This window comes from Puma concolor, chromosome E1 (assembly GCF_028749965.1).
Source record: "Puma concolor isolate L17-30 chromosome E1, mPumCon1.1.hap2, whole genome shotgun sequence".
Taxonomy (NCBI): Eukaryota; Metazoa; Chordata; class Mammalia; order Carnivora; family Felidae; genus Puma; species Puma concolor.
Window position 1 is genome coordinate 14226263 of NC_141680.1, and position 25048 is coordinate 14251310.

The 25048-nt window shown below is 39.2% G+C and overlaps 2 protein-coding genes across 2 annotated transcripts in view; both read left to right on the forward strand.

Moving 5' to 3' along the window:
* The window catches only part of SPATA22 (spermatogenesis associated 22), a 62719-nt gene extending 40294 nt beyond the window's left edge, over window positions 1-22425 (forward strand). Inside the window, exon 8 of the mRNA XM_086686308.1 lies at window positions 22060-22425. Within this exon, the coding sequence (XP_086542434.1) occupies window positions 22060-22185 (126 nt within the window). The 3' untranslated portion in view covers window positions 22186-22425. The remainder of the gene's footprint in view (window positions 1-22059) is intronic.
* Window positions 9240-12222, forward strand: LOC112854193 (olfactory receptor-like protein DTMT). The gene has a single exon (XM_086686274.1). The coding sequence runs from the start codon at window positions 9738-9740 to the stop codon at window positions 10680-10682; it is 945 nt and encodes a 314-aa protein (XP_086542400.1). The 5' UTR covers window positions 9240-9737; the 3' UTR covers window positions 10683-12222.
* Window positions 22426-25048: the final 2623 nt, after the last annotated feature.

Consider the following 25048-nt stretch of genomic DNA (forward strand, 5'->3'; position numbering starts at 1 on the left):
TTTGGGATTTTTTCCAGCTATCTTTGTTATTGATGTCTAGTTTAATCCCATTCTGGTCTGACAGCAGACATTGTATGATGTCTATTCTTTTAAATTTGTTAAGGTCTGTTTTGTGGACAGAATGCCTGATGAGCTTGAGAAGCATTTGTATTGTGCTATTGTTGAATGAAGTAGTCAGTAGATGTCCATTATATCCAGTTGATAGGTGGTGGTGTTGAGTTCAACTGTATTTCTACTGATTTTCTACCTGCTGGATCTGTACATTTCCGAGGGATGGATTTTGAAGTCTCCAACTATAATAGTGAATTCATCTATTCCTCTTCTTTTTTGTTTTTTAACGTTTTTTATTTATTTTTGAGACCGAGAGAGACAGATCACGAACGGGGGAGGGTCAGAGAGAGGGAGACACAGAATCTGAAACAGGCTCCAGGCTCTGAGCTGTCAGCACAGAGCCCGACGCGGGGCTCGAACTCACGGACCGTGAGATCATGACCTGAGCCGAAGTCGGACGCTTAACTACTGAGCCACCCGGGCGCCCCTATTCCTCTTCTTCTAATGCAGTCCTTCTTGGTCTCTGTGGTACTTTAGCCTCAACTTCATGTCCTGGTATTTTCACATGGTGTCTTGTCAATGGAAAGTTTAGTCTTCTGGTGACAGAACTGAAGTTGGGAATGATTTATGTTGCTATCTTGATGACACCACTCCACAAATATCTTGCAATTTGTGACTTGAATTTTTATCCTCAATGGTATCTTTTGATGTCTTAATGGTGTCTTTTGATGACAGATTTTTTAAAAATTGTTAAATGTAGAGCTTTTAATCAATCCTCTTTATAATTTTAATTCTTTACAAACAAAATTATTTTATTTTATTTTTTTTATTTTATTTTTTTTATTTTTTATTTTTTTATATATGAAATTTATTGTCAAATTGGTTTCCATACAACACCCAGTGCTCATCCCAAAAGGTGCCCTCCTCAATACCCATCACCCACCCTCTCCTCCCTCCCACCCCCCATCAACCCTTAGTTTGTTCTCAGTTCTCAACAGTCTCTTATGCTTTGGCTCTCTCCTACTCTAACCTCTTTTTTTTTTTTTTCCTTCCCCTCCCCCATGGTTTCCTGTTAAGTTTCTCAGGATCCACATAAGAGTGAAACCATATCGTATCTGTCTTTCTCTGTATGGCTTATTTCACTTAGCATCACACTCTCCAGTTCCATCCACGTTGCTACAAAAGGCCATATTTCATTTTTTCTCATTGCCACGTAGTATTCCATTGTGTATATAAACCACAATTTCTTTATCCATTCATCAGTTGATGGACATTTAGGCTCTTTCCATCATTTGGCTATTGTTGAGAGTGCTGCTATGAACATTGGGGTACAAGTGCCCCTATGCATCAGTACTCCTGTGTCCCTTGGATAAATTCCTAGCAGTGCTATTGCTGGGTCATAGGGTAGGTCTATTTTTAATTTTCTGAGGAACCTCCACACTGCTTTCCAGAGCGGCTGCACCAATTTGCATTCCCACCAACAGTGCAAGAGGGTTCCCGTTTCTCCACATCCTCTCCAGCATCTATAGTCTCCTGATTTGTTCATTTTGGCCACTCTGACTGGCGTGAGGTGATACCTGAGTGTGGTTTTGATTTGTATTTCCCTGATAAGGAGCGACGCTGAACATCTTTTCATGTGCCTGTTGGCCATCCGGATGTCTTCTTTAGAGAAGTGTCTATTCATGTTTTCTGCCCATTTCTTCACTGGGTTATTTGCTTTTCGGGTGTGGAGTTTGGTGAGCTCTTTATAGATTTTGGATACTAGCCCTTTGTCCGATATGTCATTTGCAAATATCTTTTCCCATTCCGTTGGTTGCCTTTTAGTTTTGTTGGTTGTTTCCTTTGCTGTGCAGAAGCTTTTTATCTTCATAAGGTCCCAGTAATTCACTTTTGCTTTTAATTCCCTTGCCTTTGGGGATGTGTCGAGTAAGAGATTGCTACGGCTGAGGTCAGAGAGGTCTTTTCCTGCTTTCTCCTCTAAGGTTTTGATGGTTTCCTGTCTCACATTCAGGTCCTTTATCCATTTTGAGTTTATTTTTGTGAATGGTGTGAGAAAGTGGTCTAGTTTCAACCTTCTGCATGTTGCTGTCCAGTTCTCCCAGCACCATTTGTTAAAGAGACTGTCTTTTTTCCATTGGATGTTCTTTCCTGCTTTGTCAAAGATTAGTTGGCCATACGTTTGTGGGTCTAGTTCTGGGGTTTCTATTCTATTCTATTGGTCTATGTGTCTGTTTTTGTGCCAATACCATGCTGTCTTGATGATGACAGCTTTGTATTAGAGGCTAAAGTCAGGGATTGTGATGCCTCCTGCTTTGGTCTTCTTCTTCAAAATTACTTTGGCTATTCGGGGCCTTTTGTGGTTCCATATGAATTTTAGGATTGCTTGTTCTAGTTTCGAGAAGAATGCTGGTGCAATTTTGATTGGGATTGCATTGAATGTGTAGATAGCTTTGGGTAGTATTGACATTTTGACAATATTTATTCTTCCAATCCATGAGCAGGGAATGTCTTTCCATTTCTTTAAATCTTCTAACAAAATTATTTTAAATCCAAGACATTAAAGATCCGCTATACTGTCTTCTAGGAGATTTTATGTTCTATTCTATTTTTAAAATATTTATTTATTTTTGGGAGAGTGCAAGTGGGGAGGGCGGGTGGGGGATGCAGAGGATCTGAAGCGGGCTGTGCGCTGACAGGCTGACAGCAGCAAGACCTCATGGGGAGATCATGACCTGAGCTGAAGTTGGACACTCAACCAGCTGAGCCACCCAAGTGCCCCGGTTCCATTCTATTTTGAAAATCTTTCACATTTGCATCTACAATATACCTGGAAATGATTTTTGTATTTGGTATGAAGTAGGCATATCCAAATACTTGGAAAGTAAGCAACACATTTCTAAACAACCTATAGGTCAGATAGGAAACCACAAGGGAAATTAGAAAATATTTTGAATTAAAATAAAGTGAAAAGATGCATATCAAAATTAGTAGGATACAGCTAACTCAGTGCTTAAAGGAAAATCTATGGCACTGAATGCTTATATTACAAATGAATGAAGTTCTCAAATAAATGATCTGAGCTTCCAACCTAAAGATATAAGGAGGAAAAGAGGAAATTAGAGCAAGCACCAGAAAAGAAATAACAAAAAGAACAGAAATCAATGAATTGCAAACAGAAAAATGAGACAGAAAAATTGAAAACAAAAGTTGGTTCTTTGAAAAACTAGCTAAAATAAATACACTTTTAGTCAGAATGATTAAGAGGAGAAAAAAGAAAAGGCACAAAGCATAAATATTAGGAAAGATATATAAGATGTCACTACAAAGCCCTATAGTCATTCAAAGAATAATAATGGAATACTATGAATAATCTTATGCCCATAAATGCTACAGCTCAGATAAAATGGGCAAATTTGTTGAAAGACACAATTTCCAAAGCCTACTCACAAAGAATAGATAACCTGAATCATTGTTTCTATTAAAGAAATAGAGTTTGTAGGTAAAAGCCTTCTGACAAAGAAAACTTCAGATGGCTTTACTGATGAATTATGTGAAGGAAAAAGGATACTATTCTATGCAATTCTCCCCGTATTTAGAAGAGGAGGAAATACTTCTCAAGTCATTTTATGAAGCCTTGATATCAAGACCAGATAAAGAAATTATAAGGAAACTATAGACCAATATTCCTCACGAACATACACACTAAAATCCTCATTAATGCAAACAGAATCTAACCATACATGAAAAGGGTTATATATCACTATCAAATGGGGTTTATTATGGGAATGAAAAGCTGTTCATTCAACATTCAAAAACCAATCAATCTAAACGATCAATCAATAAAACAAATGGGAAAAGCCATATGATTTTAAAATCAGCATGGTGTTAAACCTCAAAGAAACCATTTAATTAAGGCTGTGTCCCAAAGTATAATTCTGTGGGTAAGTGTATTGTACAGTTGTTACCAAGTGACCCTTTGTTATTAAAAAGGGAGATTTACCTGGGAAAAAGAATCATCTGAACAAATGCAGAAAAATCCTTTGACAAAAAATTCAACATTAATGTAACCAGTTTGTGATTAAAACTCTCAGCAAACTGGAAATAGAGGAAACTTCTTCCACCTAATGGAAGAGCAACTTCTAAAAAACTATAGCTAATATCATATTTGATGGTGAGAGATTGAATACTTTCTCCCTAAGTTCAAGGACAAAGTAAAAATGTTTGCTCTCACCCTTGTTATTCAGTATTGTATTTGAAGTCCTAAGCAGTGAGAAAGGGCAAGGAAAACAAATAAAAAGTATATAGAGTGGAAAGTAAGAAATTAAACCATCTCTGTTCATAGACAACATGATTGTCTATTTAGAAAGTCCCAAAGAACATAAAAAATGGTTCTAGAATTAGTGAGTTTAGTAATAACATAGGATACAAGGTCAATATATTAAGAAGTTTCATTTCTGTGTATAAATATAATATTAATATATTAAAGTTATATTTATATCACCTAGAAATAAGCATGTGTAAAGTGGAAGAAAAACTCTTTAAAGTACTATTTACACTAACACCAAAACATTTAATACTTAGGTATAAATCTTACACAATATATGAATGAACTATATCTTGAAAACTACCAAATACTGATTAAAGAAGTCAAATAAAAAAATGGGTAGATGTAAAATGGTCATGGATAGAAAACTCAATATTGTTAAGATGTCAACTCTTCCAAAACTGATTTAGAAATTGAACACAATTCCAATCAAAATTCCCAGTTTTTTGATACAAATTAATAATATGATTATAATATTCATATGTAAAGGCAAAGAAACTAAAAATTAAAACTGATTTTGGAAAAGTAAACAAACTAAAAGGACTCATATTGCCTGGTTTCCAGACTTACTGTTAATTAAAATAATCGGGAAACTATGGTATTGGAGAAAATATAGAACTATTGATGAGTGTAACAGTATAGGATAGTACATGGAGTCCAGAAATAGATCCACTCAAGTGTTGTCCACTGATTATTGACAAAGATGCAAAGATAATTTATGGAAAATAATCTTTTCAATGAGTGGTGCTGGAAAATCGGATTTCCCTATGCAAAAAATAAAAATGAGCCTCAATGCATACCTCACAATCTCTACAACAGTTCACTCAAAATGGATCATGCACTCATACAAATATGAGTACTGAGAAAGTTCCCCCATAGCATCCTGTTTCGTGAGGTAAGAGAAGTCCCAGGGCAGAAAACAAGGAGCGTGTGCAGCAGAATTGAGGTAACGTGCTGTCAGGTAGCTTCTGATAAAGCTCATTGAAGTCAGTGCAGTTACTGAAGTTGTGGCTAAAATAAAAAATGAAACTGAAGAATTGAAAATGGTGCAGAAGAAGTGTCTTATATAGTTCTGAAGAGAGGAGTGATTCTCTCAGGGGATGGCTTTACACAACGATGGTTTCACTGAATTAGAAATTGAGCCCACCATCTGGACATTTTGCTGTTCTTATGTGAACTGATGCACAAAGAGAAGAGTTGCCATTCTGCCTGAGGTGGTGATGTTGATTACTAAGGAGAATCTGGGTTGCTCTACACAAATGGTGCAGCTAGGATCATGTCTGAAATTCTGAGGAATTCTTTGGGTGCCACTTAAGATTTTGTCGAATAATAAATCTTAATGGAAACTATAACAGCCTAATAAAGGCAAGACCAATGAGGGTACAGATTTCCTAGGAATGAAGGTTTGCATGATACTGCTATGGAAAAAACTCCCATCCAGACAGAGATAATGGCGAATGAGAACATAGAATGTGTTAGTGAAAGAAGGATTTATAAATGTCACCTATGGCCTTGTGATCAATCACAGTACAAGGAAGAACTGGAAAATAAGAGGTAATCTGACACATAGGAAGAGTGGTAGAGATGATGGTGGTGACAGAATTCTGTGGAGATTTTCCAAGAGAGGTAATGAAGTAGAAGTACCTCAGTGGGATTCAGATCTGAGTTTCTTTTTCTATCTCTGCATGAGGAAGAATTGAACATAATCTGGGAGAGTTTATATTTTCTCTTATTCCAGTACTTTCTATGTACCTGCATATGGTTGCATCATAGAGATCTAATTTTTGTTAGCTGCAGGTTTAACTCTCCCCTTGAGAATGTTTATGAGGAACTAGGTTGTAGTGAGAGATTATGCCACTCTGGGAATCTTTCAAAAATACATGTCTTTCATGGCACTTTGTTCAAAGACCACTGATGACATCTTCTTGGCCATAGGATAAAGCCTCTTACATTGTAAGATGTTTCAGGCTATTCAGTCTGATCCCTTAATTTCCATGGCTTCTCCAACCATCCTTCTTCACCTCCCAAATTGTAGGCTCCAGCCCCACAGGACTACTGCCCATTCCCTAAACAGGCAGTGACTACTCATCCATATATGAGCTGCTCTCCATCGCCACCTTTAGTCAGGTGTGGTCAGTGATGTAGCCAATCACTACTCCAAGACTCTGAGAGCATTTATCTTAAGGAGTCCTGGGTAATTTCTGTGTCTTTAATGAGTTCCTTTAGGATCTAGACTCCTTTGGGATCCAGGGCCCTCTAGGGCCAGAGATGTGCACAATGGGAGATGTGATAAGGGATGCTGCAGACACAGGTGACAATTACAGAGGTTATCACTTCACATGTCTTAGTAAATAAAGGGAAACAGGACCTCAGGTTAGTGTCCAGGAGTCACCCTCAGACACACTGGGTAAGTTGGGCAGAGGGTGAATGAGCTGGTCTCTTAGGGTCCTTCCAACCTGAGGGTCTTGCTTTCCCAGGTTGTATGATGTTCTGTAGGATAGAGCTTCAGATATGATAGCCCTCCTCTTCTTCACCTCCCTGCCTCCGAAGACATCCCCACATTCTAGAAATATTTCAGTTGATGTTCACCAGTTACAATCTTGTGGTCAATGATAGCATTTGTAAATATTACTGTGTCATGTATTCTTACAAGATTGTATAATTCCAATGTAATGACGGCTCTTGTGGTAGGCTAATTTAATGTAATAGTCTGAGCCCTTGTTTTATTTTAGAATCACCTTGGAGCTTTAAAAATCTTTGCACAGGCCTCCTCTAAGATTGTGATTATATTTATCTGAGGGCACCCAGTAATGTTCATTTTTAAAAGCATCATAAATATTTGCTATTCAATGTGTAGCCCATGGACCACAGCATAACAGTCACCAGGTGCTAATTAAAAATGTAAAACTGGCCCCCTGAACCAGAATCAGTGTTGTAGCAGAACTCCTGGGTGATTTGCATGAACATTTAATTTTAGAAGTACTGTGCTAGGTGATTCTCATGTGCAGTCTAGTCTGAGAACTACTGACGATGGGTGAAGATGGTCATTGCATAATCAGTAGTAGCATCTGCAAGTGCTATCTCTGGGTGGTGACTCCTCATCATACCCTCAACACCAGGGATGGATCCCGCTCATTTACTGGGAAGCAAAATTCTGAGAAAACAGCTGTATGATTTCCCCGAGATGTTTCTTCCCACTGTAATGCCAGTACATAAAATCCATGTGTAAAAGCTGTTAAATGTGGTTGGATCAAACAGCACCAGCAGGGTGAAAGTCTTAGCAGGTGGACTCTCCGTTATGTCTTTGATGAAGGAGCTTCCCACATCTCTTGGTGGTTCTCCTCTGCTTTCTTTGTCAGCTTTGAGACACACGGAGGTGTATTAGTCAGGGTTCTCCAGAGAAACAGAACCAATAGGAGATTATATCTATATCTATTGTTATATATCTATAAACACAGTTGTATATCTCTATTACCTGTATCAGATGTATCAGTGATAAGAGTAGTGTTATCTGAGGTGCTCCAACATTTTTCCATGGGTACAGTATTACATTCATAAATCTGTAACAAAGTGACAAATTCAGTGCTAAATGGTGAAGCTAGTGAGTTCTTGTTTTGAGAGCATTTAGTAGGAGTAGATATTCTAACAGGAGTTTTCTGTCTTTAGTTTTCATTATTACTGTTTTTTAGAGAGCAGGGGGAGTGGGGGAGAGGGGCAATGGGAGAGAGAGAGAGAGAGAGAGGGAATGAGAGAGAGAGAATCTGAAGCAGGCTCCACACTCAGCATGGAGCCCAAAGTGGAGCTCTATTCCACGACCCTGGGATCACGACCTGAATTAAAGTCAAGAGTCAAACACTGAACCAACTGAACCACCAGGTGCCCCAGGAGTCTGCTGTCTTTAAAGTTGAAGGAATGCATGTCTCAGCCTGAAGCACAGCCAATGAATATTTATGAAACACTGGCTACGTCCAGGCACCGTGCCAGGTGCTGGCACTTCTGCAGTCATGAAGGCAGACATGACCTTTCCTGCATGAACTTTACAGTCCACTGGGGAGGACAGCTATACACAATCCCCTGGGCATTTAGTGCTTTAGGGACAAGCACAGGATGCTGTGGAAACATAGCAGCAGGTTCTCACTTGGTCTGGAGGGCACAGGAGAGGTATAGCTGAGTAAGTGACATGTAATTTGCCTGAAGGATAAGTAGGGAAAACCAGGGGAAGAGGGAGCAGGGGGAGGAAGATGCTAGGCAGGGGGGGACAGCAAGTGGAAAAGTCTGGAGGCAAGAAATTGTGACGTTCAAGTCCAGCATTTTTGGAGAGGTGAGTGTGAGTGCCACAGTGGGACCAGGTGAAGCTGGTGGAAGTAGGCCAGGGTCAGGTCATGAAGCACCTTTTGTGCCTTTGAAAGGAATTTTGCCTTTATCTTAAGAGCAATGAGAATCTATGAAGACTTTAGGGAGAATGATGATCAGATTTTCATCTTATAATGCCACAGTGCAAACAAAGGATATTAAAGGAGATTATTCAAGCATGGATGCAGGGAGATGAGTGAAGAGGCTGTTCCAATATTGCAGACATGATGTTAGCCCAGCCAGGGTAGTGATGGTGGAGATAAGGAGTGGATGCATGAGAAAGAGATTTACATGGCAGCATCTTAAGGATGTGTTGACAGATTGGATATTGATAATGAGAGAAAGGAGGGAATGAAAGAGAACTCAGGTGTACGACTGGTACACCTGGATTCCTTTTTACTGAGCTATGGGGACCTACAGGGGGAGGGAATTGGGATTGGGAGATGGCCAGGGTAACATCATATGTTTCTTTTGGGATCTGCTGAGCTGTAAATGCATGTGATAAGTCTCAGGGAAGATAATCCTTAAGTAACTAGGTTACAAAGTCACCTACACCTGAGGATTAAATGGTTATCAAATCCATTAGAGTAGATGAGTTTTTCTTGGTGGTATATGTAGCATTGTAAGAGAATAGTGTTTAGGAGAAAGCCCTGGAACATCAATATGAAGAGATTGACAAAACAGAAATCAATCAGAGTTATGGAGGATGCCTGGTCAGGTAGATAGGAGGAAAACCAATATATGTGTCTCAGAAGGTAATGGATAAGATTGTTTTATAAAAGTTGAGATATTGTTACATGTTAAAGAGAAGTGAAGAAAAGTCATTTCCAATCATAGACATTCTGATTGTAGAGATTTGGAGTATAGGAATGGTAATTATTCTGATGAGAGTGATGTAAAGTATCTTTGCAGAGCACCCAGCAGGCCATGTATCATAGAAATATGTTTATTTTTAAATCCAGGTTTTAATGGACACTATAATTTCTTCCTAAAATGCTGAAGACAGAGCATGACAGGAAAGAATCAAACTGTTGTCTTAGAATTCCTCCTCCTGGGCCTGCCCATCAAGTCAGAGCTGCGAGACCAGTTCTATGCCCTGTTCCTGCTCATGTATGTTACCACCATCCTGGGGAACCTGCTCATCATCGTTCTCATTCGCCTGGACTCCCGCCTCCACACGCCCATGTATTTGTTTCTCAGTAACTTGTCCTTCTCTGACCTCTGCTTCTCCTCTGTCACAATGCCCAATCTGCTGCAGAACATGCAGAGCCAGGTCCCGTCCATCCCCTATGCCGGCTGCCTGACTCAGATGTACTTCTTCCTATTTTTTGGAGACCTGGAGAGCTTCCTCCTGGTGGCCATGGCCTATGACCGCTATATGGCCATCTGTTTCCCCCTGCGCTACACCGCCATCATGAGCCCCAAGCTCTGTCTCTCCTTGGTGGTGCTGTGCTGGGTGCTGACTGCTGCCCATGCCATGTTGCACACCCTGCTCATGGCCAAGCTGTCCTTCTGTGCCGACAACATAATCCCCCACTTTTTCTGTGATGTGTCTACTCTGCTGAAGCTGGCCTGCTCTGACACTCGAATCAATGAGTTGGTGATATTTATCATGGGAGGGCTCATTCTCGTCATCCCATTCCTACTCATTGTCATGTCTTATGCACGGATTGTGTCCTCCATCCTCAGGGTCCCTTCTGCCAGGGGCATCCGCAAGGCCTTCTCCACCTGTGGCTCCCACCTCTCCGTGGTGTCTCTCTTCTATGGGACAGTTATCAGTCTCTGCTTGTGCCCATCAGCTAATAATTCTGCTGTTAAGGAGACTGTCATGGCCGTGATGTACACTGTGGTCACCCCCATGCTGAATCCCTTCATCTACAGCCTGAGGAACAGAGACATGAAGGGAGCCCTGGGAAGAGTCTTTTGTGGGAAGAAAATTCCCTTCTCTGTATGATGGTAACATTTGGTATTTTTACATATTTCTATCTAGTAGGTATAATAATATTGGAATATTATCCCAGAATTTTTTCCCTTACCATGGAAACTTTCTGCCAAAATCACATACTAAATAATTATTCAATATGTAAAAGAGATGAAGTGGAGGTGTATAGTTGAAGGAGGGAAGAGAGGTCTTGGTGACCTGCTGGCTTAGCCTTCTCTTTGTGTTTCCCCGGTGATCCTGAAAAAGTGTAGTTTAAAAACTCCTGTTTTAAATGATCTTCATGCCTTATAGTCTTTAACTAATTTATCATAGGAGACTATGTTTTTTTTAAGCCTGAACTCTGCTTTGATTATGGTATAATTTAAAGATAATTCTCTATATTCTTAGGTCAAGACTAAATAAGCTCCACCATATCCACCTCCCAGCTTCCCTCTAAACATCTCCTACTTACCTCTCTCTGCACAAGATTCACATCATTTTATCTCTTAACCTTTTCCCCCTCTTACTTATTTTCATGTCTACTCTGTTTTCTGACCTGAAATGGAGTTTTCTAGCCCTTTGCTACAGGAGTGTATTTTGTCTTTACCTGGGAATAACTAATACCCAGGGGACCTAAAACTGATTTCCCCAGGAATGGCAAAAGAAGCTGGAAGCTGGTAGACAAATTCAGAGTTTAAGGATACCTCTTTTCTGTTTGATATTTTGGACCTTATAAAAGAACTTTATATCTGTATGTTTACACTACCATCACCCTCATGACAATTCCAAGGATTGGGGTAGATATTATTACTGTTTCACAGACTGAAAAATGTGGCATTCAATTACTTGCCAAGTCACACAGTGTGTCATCTGTTGAATCTATGGAAGATCCCAGACTAAGTAATTCTATAATTTCTTCTCATATTCTTTCACTTTAGAAAGAAGGGGAGCAGCCATTAAAAACAAGACAAAACAAACCTCTCTTAGCTTCATTTATGGTATGGACTAGTTTTCCAACCTTGGTCCATATGTATCCTCAGCTGTCCCCTTAAGTTATGGCATCCAAACCCACCACTTTGATCCTCAGGTATGTTCTGGTGACTTCCACATCTCTATCTGAAGCCAAGACTCTTCTCAAGAGTTCCAGACCATTATTCTCATTTATCCATTGGATGTCTCTACTTGAGGGTTTATGAACACTTCAAGCTCAACATGCATATTATTAAACTCTTTATGTTCCCTCAGGTCTGCTCTTTGTCCTTTATTCTACATCTTGATTTCTGATGTCACCTTCTACCCAGTTACCTTAACAGCCACCTATGTATATGTATATATGTTCATAAAAGTCGATTATAGTTTATATAATCTTGCATTATACATTTTCATTTAATATTTAATTTCTTGAAATATTATATTCATGAGGTAGCTAGCTAAGGTAACACTAGTTTCTATACTGGATAAATACTGAAATCTCATTGCCATCATACAACAAATATATAGTGGCGAGAAAAAGATTAAATTAATGCACTTCCATCTGTAACAAAAATTCCATTAAAAAAGACAATGAAAAATAGACCCTGTTCTCAATAGCAATGGGGATTATGTGCAAGAACACAAGAAGAAAACTTTAAAACTTTACTGAAAGATATAAAAGAATACCACAATAAGTGGACATTTACAGTGACCCAAGATGCCTCATTTTAAACAGATTTTGAGGAGTAAATTTTATACACTAAAATCAATCCATTTAAAATTGTGCCTTTTGATGAGTTTTGAAATGTCAATATTTTAACAATATCAGTTCTCCTCATATACATTCAATACAATCTAAATCAAATTCTCAAAGGAATTATTTTAGTGGAAACTGACAAGTTTATATTGATGCGTGTTTGACATATTTGACCACATAAAAATAAGAAACTTATCTAGGAGAAAAGATAACACAAACAAACTTGAAAGAGACGTGACAGAGTTACATGTCTAACAGACACAATATTAAAATTCAGAATATACAAAGAACACCTACAAGTAATATAAGAATAAAATAAACTGAATACCTCAAATAACCAAAGCAATCTTGAAAAAGGAAAATAAAACTGGAGGCATCACAATTCTAGATTTCGAGTTATATTACAAAGCTGTAGTGATCAAAACAGTATATAGTATTAGCACAAAAATAGGTAGTCAAGTCAATGGAATAGAACAGAAAACCTATAAATAAACCCACAATTATATAGTCAATTAATCTTCAATAAAAGAGGAAATAATATACAATGGGAAAAATACATACAGTCTTTTCCCACAAATGGTATTGGGAAAACTGGATGGCAATATGCAAAAGAATGAAACTGGACCACTTTCATACATCATGCCCAAAAATAAATTCAACATCAATTAAAGATCTCAATGTGAGACCTGAATCCATAAAAATCCTAGAAGAGAGCATGGGCAGTAATTTCTCTGACATCTGCCATAGCAATGTTTTTCTGCAATATGCCTCCTGAGGCTAGGATAATAAAATAAAAAATAAACTATTGGGACTACTTTAAAATAAAAGCTTCTGCACAGTGAAGGAAACAATCAACAAAAGTAAATGGGGGAAGATATTTGCAAGTGACATACCTGACAGAGGGTTAGTATCCAAAATATATAAAGAGTTGATACAGGGGCGCCTGGGTGGCGCAGTCGGTTAAGCGTCCGACTTCAGCCAGGTCACGATCTCGCGGTCCGTGAGTTCGAGCCCCGCGTCGGGCTCTGGGCTGATGGCTCGGAGCCTGGAGCCTGTTTCCAATTCTGTGTCTCCCTCTCTCTCTGCCCCTCCCCCGTTCATGCTCTGTCTCTCTCTGTCCCAAAAATAAATAAAAAACGTTGAAAAAAAAATTAAAAAAAAAAAAGTTGATACAACTCAACACCCAAGAAACAGATGATCCAAAAAATCCCCATAAAACAAAAATGCAAATAATCCAGTTAAAAAATGGGCAGAAGATGTGAACAGACATTTCTCCAAAGAAGACGTACAGGTGGCTAACAGACACATGCAAAGATGCTCAACATCACTCATCATGAGGGAAATGCAAATTGAAACTACAATGAGATATCACCTCACACCTGTAAGAATGGCTAAAATCAGAAACACAAGAAACAACAAGAGTTGGTGAGGGTGTGGAGAAAGAGGCACATTTGTGCACTTTTTTTTTTTTTAATTTTTTAATGTTTATTTATTTTTGACAGACAGAGAGAGCATGACCTGGGGAGGGAAGAGAGAGAGGGAGACACAGAATCTGAAGCAGGCTCTAGGCTCCGAGCTGTCAGCACAGAGCCTGACATGGGGCTCAAACCCACAAACTGTGAGATCATGACCTGAGCCGAAAGTCGGACACTTAACCGACGGAGCCACCCAGTGCCCCCACATTTGTGCACTGTTAGTGGGAATGCAAACTGGTACAGCCACTCTGGAAAACAAGATCAGTGTTCCTCAAAAAGATAAAAATAGAAGTATTCTATGATCCAGTAATTGCAGTACTGGGTATTTACCCCCAAAATACAAAACACTAATTCAAAGGGATACACACGTACCTTTGTTTAAAGCAGCATTATTTACAAGAGCCAAGATATGGAGGCAACCTAAGTGTCCATTGATAGATGAATGGGTAAAGAAGATGCGGTGTATAAACACAATGGAATATTATTCAGTCTCTTAACTATAGAGAATAAACTGATGGTGAACAGAGGGATGGGGGAAATAGGTGATGGGGATTAAGGAGTGTACTTGTCATGATGTGCACTGGGTGATGTATGAAATTGTTGAATCATTATATTATATACCTGAAACTAATATAACACTGTATGTTAACTCTACTGGAATTAAAAGAAAAACTTAATAAATAAAAAATATTAACAGAAAATTAATAAAGAACAAACAGTATGAGTATGAAAATATTCAATTATATTGAAAATTATAAAGGATAATACAGTGACCAACTCTGTGCCAACATTACGCATTTTCAAATATCTGTCAAGTTTGTTTCAGATCTTGATTTTTCTTTAAAAAGCAAACAAACAACCTGCCTAGGGGAGGCCTGGGTGGCTTGGTTGGTTGAGTGGCTGACTCTTGGTTTCAGCTCAGGTCATGATCTCACAGTTCATGAACCCTTGGTCAGGCTCTGTGCTGATGGCCTGGAGACTGCTTGGAATTCTCTTTCATCCTCTCTCCCTCTGTGCCCCTCCCCTGCTGTGTGTGCTTTCTCTCTCTCAAAAATAAATGAATAAACATTGAAAAACACACATATATAGTTAGTCTACCATATATACTTGTTCCAAGTCTCAACCTCATCTTGTGTCCTAAAGCATGGTAAAAACACATGTTGTGTTACAATTTTACTAAATAACTGCTGATTCATAATAAAAAGAATAAACATAATTGATAAATTTATAAATGATTGAATTTCTATTTTATTTTTTTAAATTTCTATTTTTATAACAAGATGCAGGGATAGAGATTTTAAAGATGAAATCCTATGTCATTACACCTGTGACATTCAAAACAAAAGCTCCAGGCTTAATTTCAAATTAGTTTGTTTTTCTTATACTCCATCCATTGCTCAAATCTGTTCATATTTCATTTGTTCATATTTACATCCAATATCAAACTCTCTCTTCCTCACTCCCTCCCCCCACCTCTCTTTTTTCTTTTCTGTTGGAAAACAAGAAGCCGGGGGCACCGTAAGAATGTCCTGAAGGAAAAGGACAGAGCAGCAAGGAACTGAAAGCAGTTTCATTCCCAGGTGGAAAGCCACGGGGACTGCTCATCCCCTCCAGGAGGACATCATATGGGCACCAAGCCAGGGATAAGAATGTTTTGTCTGGTGCCAGACATACTCCTGACCCAGTATGGAATACACTGCAGGTGCGTGACCTGTCCAGATGCCAAACACCATGTTGTATGTGCTCACTGTTATCAGACAAATTGCAAAAATACGCTCGAGCCAGGGGACCGGTGCTTCGGTTCCTGGGGAGTCTTAGCCCCCTGCTTTGTAATTCTCTCGTCACGGCACCTTTAGGCCCTGTCTCTCTTCCCTTTTCCTTTCCTTCCTTCTTCTTTTTAAAATGACTGATCTGTGTTGAATCACTATGTTGTGCACCTGAAGCTACTATAACACTGTATGTTAACTAACTGGAATTAAAATAAAAACTTAAAAAATAAATAAAATGGCTGACATATTTGAGATAATTTTCAGACATCAAAACACATATCCACTATATTCCGCATTCAGGATCTCCTAGAAACAAGAACATTTTCATATATAGTTACATTATCACACTTAAGAAATTTAACATTAATATACATATATTTAATACAATCTACATACAAATTTCCCAATGAAAAAGACTTGGTTTTTATTAGATTTGTTAACATACAATTCACATACTATACCATTCACCCATTTAAAATATACAATTAACTATTTTTTATGTATTCACAGAATTGTGCAACCATCATCCTAATTAATTTCAGAACGTTTTCATCACCCGCCCCCCCAAATCCCATTAACAATCACTACCCATTTTTCCCTAGAAAACACCAATCCATTTATGTCTCTATAGATTTGCCTAGTCTTGATATTTCATATAAATAGAATCATATAATATGTGGCTTTTGTGATTGGCTTCTTTTAATTGGCATAATGTTTTCAAGGTTTATCCATATTGTGTATGTATCAGTACTTTATTGCTGAATACTATTCCATTGTATGGATATATCACATTCTCTTTATCCAGTCACCAGATGATAGCAGTTTCCACATTGGGTCTATTGTGAATAGTGCTGCTATGAACATTCATACACAAGTATTTTTTTTTATAACTTCTGCTTATTTGTTTGTTTTTGGTAAACACAAGGGGTGGAATTGCTGGATCATATGGCAATTGTACGCTTAACTTTTTTGAGGAATCACCAGACTGTACCACTCGCCTTCCTCCTTCCCAATGACCCCCATCTTCTACCCTCCTCCCAGAGCATGCACTATACCTCAGCCACACTGAACTTCCTTTATTTTTAAAAAGCTCCAGGTTCTCTCACCTGAGTTTTTCCATATACTATTTCCTCTCTAGATACCTTTTATTTTCTTTTTCTGGAAAACTCCTCAGATTCGCTTGAATTTCCTTAAAATACAAAACAAAACAAAATGAAACATGTCTCCTCTGACCTAACAGATAAAGGTGTCCTTGATATGCACTCTTATCACATCTTTTATTTCCCCTGTGAGGACATTTGTAATGCTTGGTAGGAGCTTGTTTAGTTGCATGTCTGCCGGCTAGACTATAAGCACTTTGAGGGCAGGCAAAGAGAAATACGTGGCTCAGAGCCTTGCACATGGTAGTTACCCAGTAAATATTTTTAGAAGGAATGCATTAATGATGTAATAGATTAAGTATTTCCTGGGTGGGTCAACACAATGCTTGCTATCATGGAGTTTAAAGCCCACCTGAGAAGAGAAGGTTGGTATATATGGAAGCGGTCATTGGACAACATCTAATAGCGGTGGCCAGATGCCACAGTATTTGACTCTGATAACTATTGTAGAAGGCCAGATCTTGCAAAAGATAGAGAAGGGAGATATTAGTGTGGGCTTTAATGGTTGGGGAAAACTTTCCTGAGAAGATCAGACTTAGAGTGAACCCAGAGTTCTGTCTCAGGGTTTAGAAAAATGCAGACGCAAGGGTGGGGCAAGCACGGTTTGATACTAATAAGTTTCTTTGGGACCCGGGGATCCCAGGAGTCAGGCCATTATAGAAGAGAGTCAGGAGACAATGGCAGAGACTCCAGCCTAACATGCATGATGGAGAAGTAACAAACAGGAAGCAGGTTCTGGAGCCACACTCAGAGAAGCTGGGTAAGCTGGGAGGGAGTTCAGAAGAGGTAGTTACTTTAAAATCCCGTGCAACAGATGTTAAGATTCCATAATTCTGTAGTGCAGTTCTTGCAGGATGATTTAGAAGTCGTCAGCTTCATTGTTTTCCTCTCTCAACAGTGATTCCCGTCTCCAAATGCAACTGGGAATCACCAGAGCTGTTGTTAATGGGAAAAAATAAATCGTATGTTTGTGGAGTCCTTTATCCTTTGCAAGTGCCAGTCATTCCAAACCCACAGTTCTGTAAGGTGTGTAAGATTCACTGATGATGGAGTGTAAGGTTGCAAAAGTTCAGCAGTTTGCCAAGGTTACTAGCCTGTAATGATGGAGTCTGACTTCTGTTGGTTCCTAAATATCTTGCTTGGGACTGAGGTAAACAGGGTATAAGAGACCATTTGGGGAACGCCTCTCCATGAAGCTGGCTTTCCTCACCCTCCACAGAGTTATCCTAATATTAATATCTTTAGCTAGGGATAGATTCAACTCATAACTTGAGAGGAAATCCTCACTATTGGGTTCCAAATATTTGTCCCTTCTGGGCCAGTAGCTTCTTCTAAACACAGTGCTCCTTTACCTTTTCTCTACCTGTACCAACATGCTGGGCTCATGGGTGAAAGGGAGATGAGGGCAGGGGTACTTGGGAAAACACTGCATCCTCATCACAGAACTTGATGATGACAGTGGTCTTACTAATACCACACTTCGTCTCAACTTACCTTGGCATGATAAATTAGGTACTGCTGTGTTTCTATTAAGCTGATTAGGGAATTCAGACTAAGGGAGATTAAGCTTCTTGGCCAAGGTCACAAAGCAGGTATATGGGGGTAGTAAGGTGACCCCATGCTGCCTGGCTCCAGGGCCCACCACTTAAATACTGTAAACACACACTGGGGTCCTCCCAGCCTCAGCCACGTCAGCTGCTGTCCCCAGAATGTCCATTTCGTTCTTACTCTCTTCTAACTCTTGCTTCCCTGACTAATGTCTCCTGAGTCAATCAAGTCTTAAAAGGGAAAAGAGACAAGCTTTTCACGTGGGTTGGGGTAGCCATTTTTCCAGTAGTTCCAGTGTTAGGAACTACAGTGTTGGGGTCTAGCACCTGCAGATGATGAGAGAACATCTATTGACTTCTAATCTGAAGCAACTCAGACCTTCGTGTCATTCTGCAGTTTGGGCAGACCCCTGGTTCTAAACAGCCCCCAGGCTGAGACGGGTATGGAACACGGGCTCGGATCAGTCTGGGCTCATCATCTCTTTCCCTACACCCACTGAGGTGGGTGGCTGAGAGGGTGTGTAAGCCGGGTAGGCGGACAAACAAATGGGTTTTCCTTTGGAGTAGGGGTGCTGGGTGCAGACCAGCGAGAAGGATGCGGCTGCTGACAGGTAGGTGGGGGTAGAGCTGCCACTTGGTTTTGTACACGCCTTCTTCCAAGTAAAGCTTGTGGAGGGGAAGCTCAGGAGAACAGCTGAGTGCTCAGGGTTCTGGTGGCCCTTTGATCTGCTTACGTCCCAACTGCTCCCTGGCTACAATCTTCTTCAGCCTCAATGGGGGACTCACAAGGGGCACAGACCCCATGAAGGTGAAGGAGAAAGCATTGTGGGGAGGCTCAGATTAGGGGACTTCACTGCTGTGCTTGCTGTGGTGACCAGACCTTTGCTAGAGTTTTATCTCCCCCTGTGTCTGGCCCCATTGGCTTCATTAGGAGACTGCCTCAGCAAAGTCTCCCAGTTACTTAATAGGCTAGCATGCCTGGGATGATGTCTAGGTTTGGGTTGTGATCAAGTGCTTCATGTCTTTTTTTAAATTTTTTTAAATGTTTATTTATTTTGAGAGAGAGAGAGAGAGAGAGAGAGAGAGACAGAATGAGTGGGGGAGGGGCAGAGAGAGAGGGAGACACAGAATCCGAAGCAGACTCCAGGCTCCGAGCTGTCAGCACAGAGCCCGACACGGGGCTTGAACTCGAGAACTGTGAGATCATGACCTGAGCTGAAGTCAGATGCTTAACTGACTGAGCCACCCAGGCACCCCTAAGTGCTTCATATCTTAATATCCGGGACCCATCTGTATTCCTCAGAATTTGTTGTTTACACTCCCTTCCACCCTCCCAATGTCCCTGTGATCTAATTTTTTCTTCTACGAATTTGATCGTTTTCTAGTGCTTCTGGGAGAAATGGACCATTTATTTTCTGGGCGGGTCTCTCCATAGCTTGTGTTACAGGAGAGTCAGTTACTCTGATGAACTTTTCCTCAGTCTGATTCCCACTGGTTCATATGATCCAGTTCTCAAAACTTCTGGCATGCCAAGTTTTTCCATTTCCATTTCCCAGCACTCCTACTCACTTTTTTTGTTTTGTTTTGTTTTTTACATTTTGTTGTAATTGGCTGCAGAGTATGCCATAGAGAAGCTATACTTTAGATCTGTATTGTTCAATCTGGTAACCACTAGCCACATGTTGCTATTGAGCAGTTAAGTGTGGCTAGTTCCAATTGAGATGTGCTGTGTGTACAAAATCCACACTGGATTTCGAAGAAAATAGATGTGTGAGTTTTTAGCGTACAGGTATTGATTATGTGTTGAAATGATGGTATCTTGGATATCTTGACGTTAATAAAATATGTAACAAAGATTAACTTCACCTGTTTCTTTTTGCCTTTTTATTTTCTTTTATTTTTTTACATACAATTTTTTAAATGTTTTATTTAGCTTTGAGAGACAGAGAGAGGCAGAGCATGAGCAGGGGGTGGGGCAGGAGACACAGAATCTGAAGCAGGCTCCAGGCTCCGAATTGTCAGCACAGAGTCCAAGTCAGGGCCCGAACCCATGAATCATGAGATCATGACTTGAACTGAAGTCAGACGCTTAACCAACTAAGCCACCCAGGCGCCCTGCTTTTTGCCTTTTAAATTGTGTTTATTGAGGGGTGCCAGGGTGGCTCAGTCAGTTGAGTGTCCAACTTTGACTCAGGTCATGATCTCACGGTTTGTGGGTTTGAACCCCACATCAGGCTCTGCACAGCTCAGAGCCTGGAGCCTGCTTCAGGTTCTGTGTCCTCCCTCTCTGCCTCTCCCCTGCCCCCATTCTCTCTCTCTCTCTCAAAAATAAATAAATGTTAAAAAAATTAAAAATAAATAAAAATAAAACCTGTTTATTGAAAATTTAAAATTGTCATTTTATTTTTATTTTTTTTAATTTGTTTTTAATTTACATCCAAGTTAGTTAGCATATAGTGCAACAATGATTTCAGGAGTAGATTCCTTAATGCCCCTTACCCATTTGGCCCATCCCACCTCCCAAAACCCCTCCAGCAACCCTCTGTTTGTTCTCTTTATTTAAGAATCTCTTATGTTTTGTTCCCCTCCCCATTTTTATATTATTTTTGCTTCCCTTCCCTTATGTTGATCTGTTCTGTGTCTTAAAGTCCTCAAATGAGTGAAGTCATATGATATTTATCTTTCTCTAATTTCGCTTAGCATAATACCTTCTAGTTCCGTCCACATAGTTGCAAATGGCAAGATTTCATTCTTTTTTTTTAAATGTTTATTTATTTTTGAGAGAGAGAGAGAGAGAGAGAGAGAAAGAGAGAAACAGAGCATGACCAGGGGAGGGGCAGAGAGAAAGAGGGAGACACAGAATCTGAAGCAGGCCCCAAGCTCCGAGCTGTCAGCACAGAGCCCCATATGGGGCTCGAACCCACAAACCATGAGATCATGACCTGAGCTGAAGTCGGAGGCTCAACTGACTGAGCCACCCAGGCTCCCCTTGATTTCATTCTTTTTGATTGCCGAGTAATACTCCATTATCTTCTTTATGCATTCATCCATCAATGGACATTTGGGCTCTTTCCATACTTTGGCTATTGCTGATAGCACTGCTATAAATTGGGGTGCATGTGCCCCTTCGAAATAGCACACCTGTATCTCTTGGATAGATACCTCTTAGTGCAATTGCTGGGTCTTAGGGTAGTTCTGTTTTTAATTAAAATTGCCACTTTAAATGTGTTTACTGAAAAGTTAAATGTGTTTATTGAAAATTTAAAATTATATTGAAAATATAAAATTTAAAATGCTCACATTTGTGGCATATATTTTATTGCCAGTGGACAGTGCTGCTTTAGATTAACCACCATGCTTCATTCTGATTGCCTCCAGAGTCTTGAGGATTTAAAATTTCTACCATTATGTGTGATGTTGACTCTCGATAAGTTAGATCTTTTTATTATGTATTTTTGGAAATTCTCAGAAAAATGCCCTATGTGTGTCCTGAGACACCCTACTTAATGGTTGTGTTTCTTCTTAAATTAGTCAAAACTGACCAACTATTTTTTCTTAAGCAAGGGCACTGGTGTCTTTAAGTGTCCTACAAAAAAAAAAAAAACAAAAAACAAAAAAACAGGCTTCATATTTGCAATGAAGTAGGAGAATATGCAGAGATTGTAAATCTGTTCAGAGTCCCTTTGGTTTAAAAATAACACAGTACTTGCTTCCTATATTGTCCCATCAGTGTCTGGAACAGGGCAAGATGAGAGTGTGTTTGATGTCCTCATGGTCCGCTCCGAGTAAAGCTGTTGAAGATATGAGAACAGTCTGCCGATGCCAGCAGTCACCCAGTGTTGCCAGCAGAACTTGATGGTAAACATAGGGCAAGCAACCCACTGTTGAGTTCCGAGGCCCTGAAAGTATTTGAACAGTTGAAGAAGCCTTGCTGGGAGCAGTGTGGTTGAGACCTGGCATTACAGTTAATGGGGAACTAAAGGAGAACAAAATCTTTTGATAGGATTAAATCTCTTGATGGAGTCCTATGATTTCCACTTCACTGTGATCTAGAGAATGAAAGTATGCTCACATCTGGAGAGGGGACACAATCCAACTTTGGCAGATCCTAGCACATTATATTGAGGAAGTAATCTCTTATTTTATTCTGAGCTTTGATCAGGAATTGGTATTGATATTTTTCAATTGCCTTTTGGCTGTGGTTCATTAATACTAATTTTTTTAATTAAACATATTAGCTTTTTTTCAAATATGAAAATTTGGAATTATTAGTGTTTTAGGCTTTTCATATCCATTTCTTTTTTTTTTTTTTTTCAACATTTATTTATTTTTGGGACAGAGAGAGACAGAGCATGAATGGGGGAGGGGCAGAGAGAGAGGGAGACACAGAATTGGAAACAGGCTCCAGGCTCTGAGCCATCAGCCCAGAGCCCGATGCGGGGCTCGAACTCACGGACCGCGAGATCGTGACCTGGCTGAAGTCGGACGCCCAACCGACTGCGCCACCCAGGCGCCCCTTTTTAATTTTTTTTTTCATTTTTTTTTCATATCCATTTCTATAGGTGGAATTGTTCTATAATTCTATTTTCATGTCTTTCCCCCCCTCTGTTTCAGTAAATTATGTAGCTTTCTATTTAATTTTAGGTTCTAGAATGCTTTATGTAGAGCCTGGGGATTATCGTTCCTTGAGAGTTTGAAAAATCCAAAAAGCTTCCTGGCCCAACGATTTTTTTAAATTGCAATATAATTTACATGTAGTGCACAAATCTCTGTGTACAGTTTGCTGAATTTTACACCCATGTAACCACTGCACTGATCTAGATACAGAACATTTCTATTATCCCAGAAGTTTTCCTATGCCCTCTCCTAGTTAGTACCCATGCATGTCCAGAGGTAACCACTATTCTTATTTCTATCATCATAGATTAGATTTGCTAGCTCATGAACTTCGTATGAATGGAATCAACCCACATTTTTTTGAGTCTGGATTTTTTAATTCAACGTAATGTTTTTGATATTTATCCATTCTGTTGTTTGAATCATTATAGTTCATTCTTTTTCATTGCTATATAGTACACCATTAAAATGAATATGCCACAGTTTTTTTTTTATCTATTCTCCTGGACACTGGGTTTCTCAGTTTTAGCTCTTATGACTTGAGCTTCTTTGGAAAATTCTATTAAACATGCTTTTGAGGACATTTGTTTTCATTTATTTGGGATATTTCAGGAATGAATTTTCTGGACTATAGGGTGAGTGAATGTTAACCTTTAAGAACTGCAAACAGTTTGCTAAGTGGTTTTACTATTTTATATCCTTATCTGGGATATATGATAATATTAATCACTAAATTTGATATTGTCAATTTTTTCATTTTAGTCATTCCAGTGGGTGTATAGTAGTATCTTATGATCTTAATTTGAATAATAATGTGGGACATCTTTTTATATGCTTATTGTTGGCTTAAAGAAATTTATTATAGATACTTATTTTTTTCAGTTTGTTTCATATTTGTTGGTCTTTGATTTTTTCGACTTCTTGACTGTTTATTTTAATGGTCTCTTCGGATATCATGTATATTTATTATTGAGCCAATTTTTCAATTTGTTTTTGTTTAGCAAATGTCTCATCCAGATTTTCACATTTATTTCAGACATTTTAGGAAAACTTAAAAATTTGTCTCTGTAACTGTATCCTTTTTTTTATTCCTAATCTTCTATACTTATTTTTTAATTGGCCAGTTTTGTCTATTTTGTTGACCTTTCGAAAACAAAGCTCTCAAATTATTTTATCATTTTACTGCTTTTATGTTTCCCATTTTGCTAATATACGCTTTTAAGTTTATAAATTTCTTAATCCTTTGTATTTGAATTTTTGCCATTCTTTTTTCTATCCTTTTCAGCTTAATACTTTATTTTTTCCTAGTTTATTAGTAAAAATGAGGCATAGATTTTTCTTTTTCCATGATGACTCTGTGTGTACTGTGTTCCTTCTCAACAGAGCAGTGTTACTTTGTTCTTTGATGTAAAAATCATTTAGTAGAGCCTTAATATCCAAGTATATCACATGTTTGTTATTAATTTGTCATTTTACTGCACTACCTTGAAAAAATGTGGTCTCTACAACTTCTCTTTTTGGACCATAAGTTCTACAAGAATTTGTGGTACTTTAGTGTCCTTCATGCAGTTGCTAGAATAAACAAATGTGGTGATACCATCAACTACCATCAAATCTACAAGTAGAAAACTTGATCTCACAGTGATCAAGGTAGACACAGTCCTGGCCCTCACTGTGGGTCGGTTCTGGAGGCTACATCCTGTTAAGCAGCCCTGGTGATATTTGAGCTCATAACTCCTTATTTAGAAGACCGGGGCTCTAATTGCCTGGCTGGGGGTGGGGGGAGTGAATGCCAGCCCATTGGCTTTGAGGGATCCACAGAAACAAGAGGGGAAGCCCACATTGGTCACCTCTCATTTCTTGGGTAAATATTGGTCATATACTTGTTTTTTCCTCTCCGAAGTTAGTTATTATTTAAAACTTTTTAATGTTTATTTATTTTTGAGAGAGAGAGAGAGAGACAGCAGAGTGAGGTAGGGGGTGGGGGCAGAGAGAGAGGGAGATGCAGAATCCAAGCTGTCAGCACAGAGCCCAACGCGGGGCTTGAACTCGTGAGCTGCGAGATCATGACCTTGAGCCGAAGTCAGATGCCCAACCAGCTG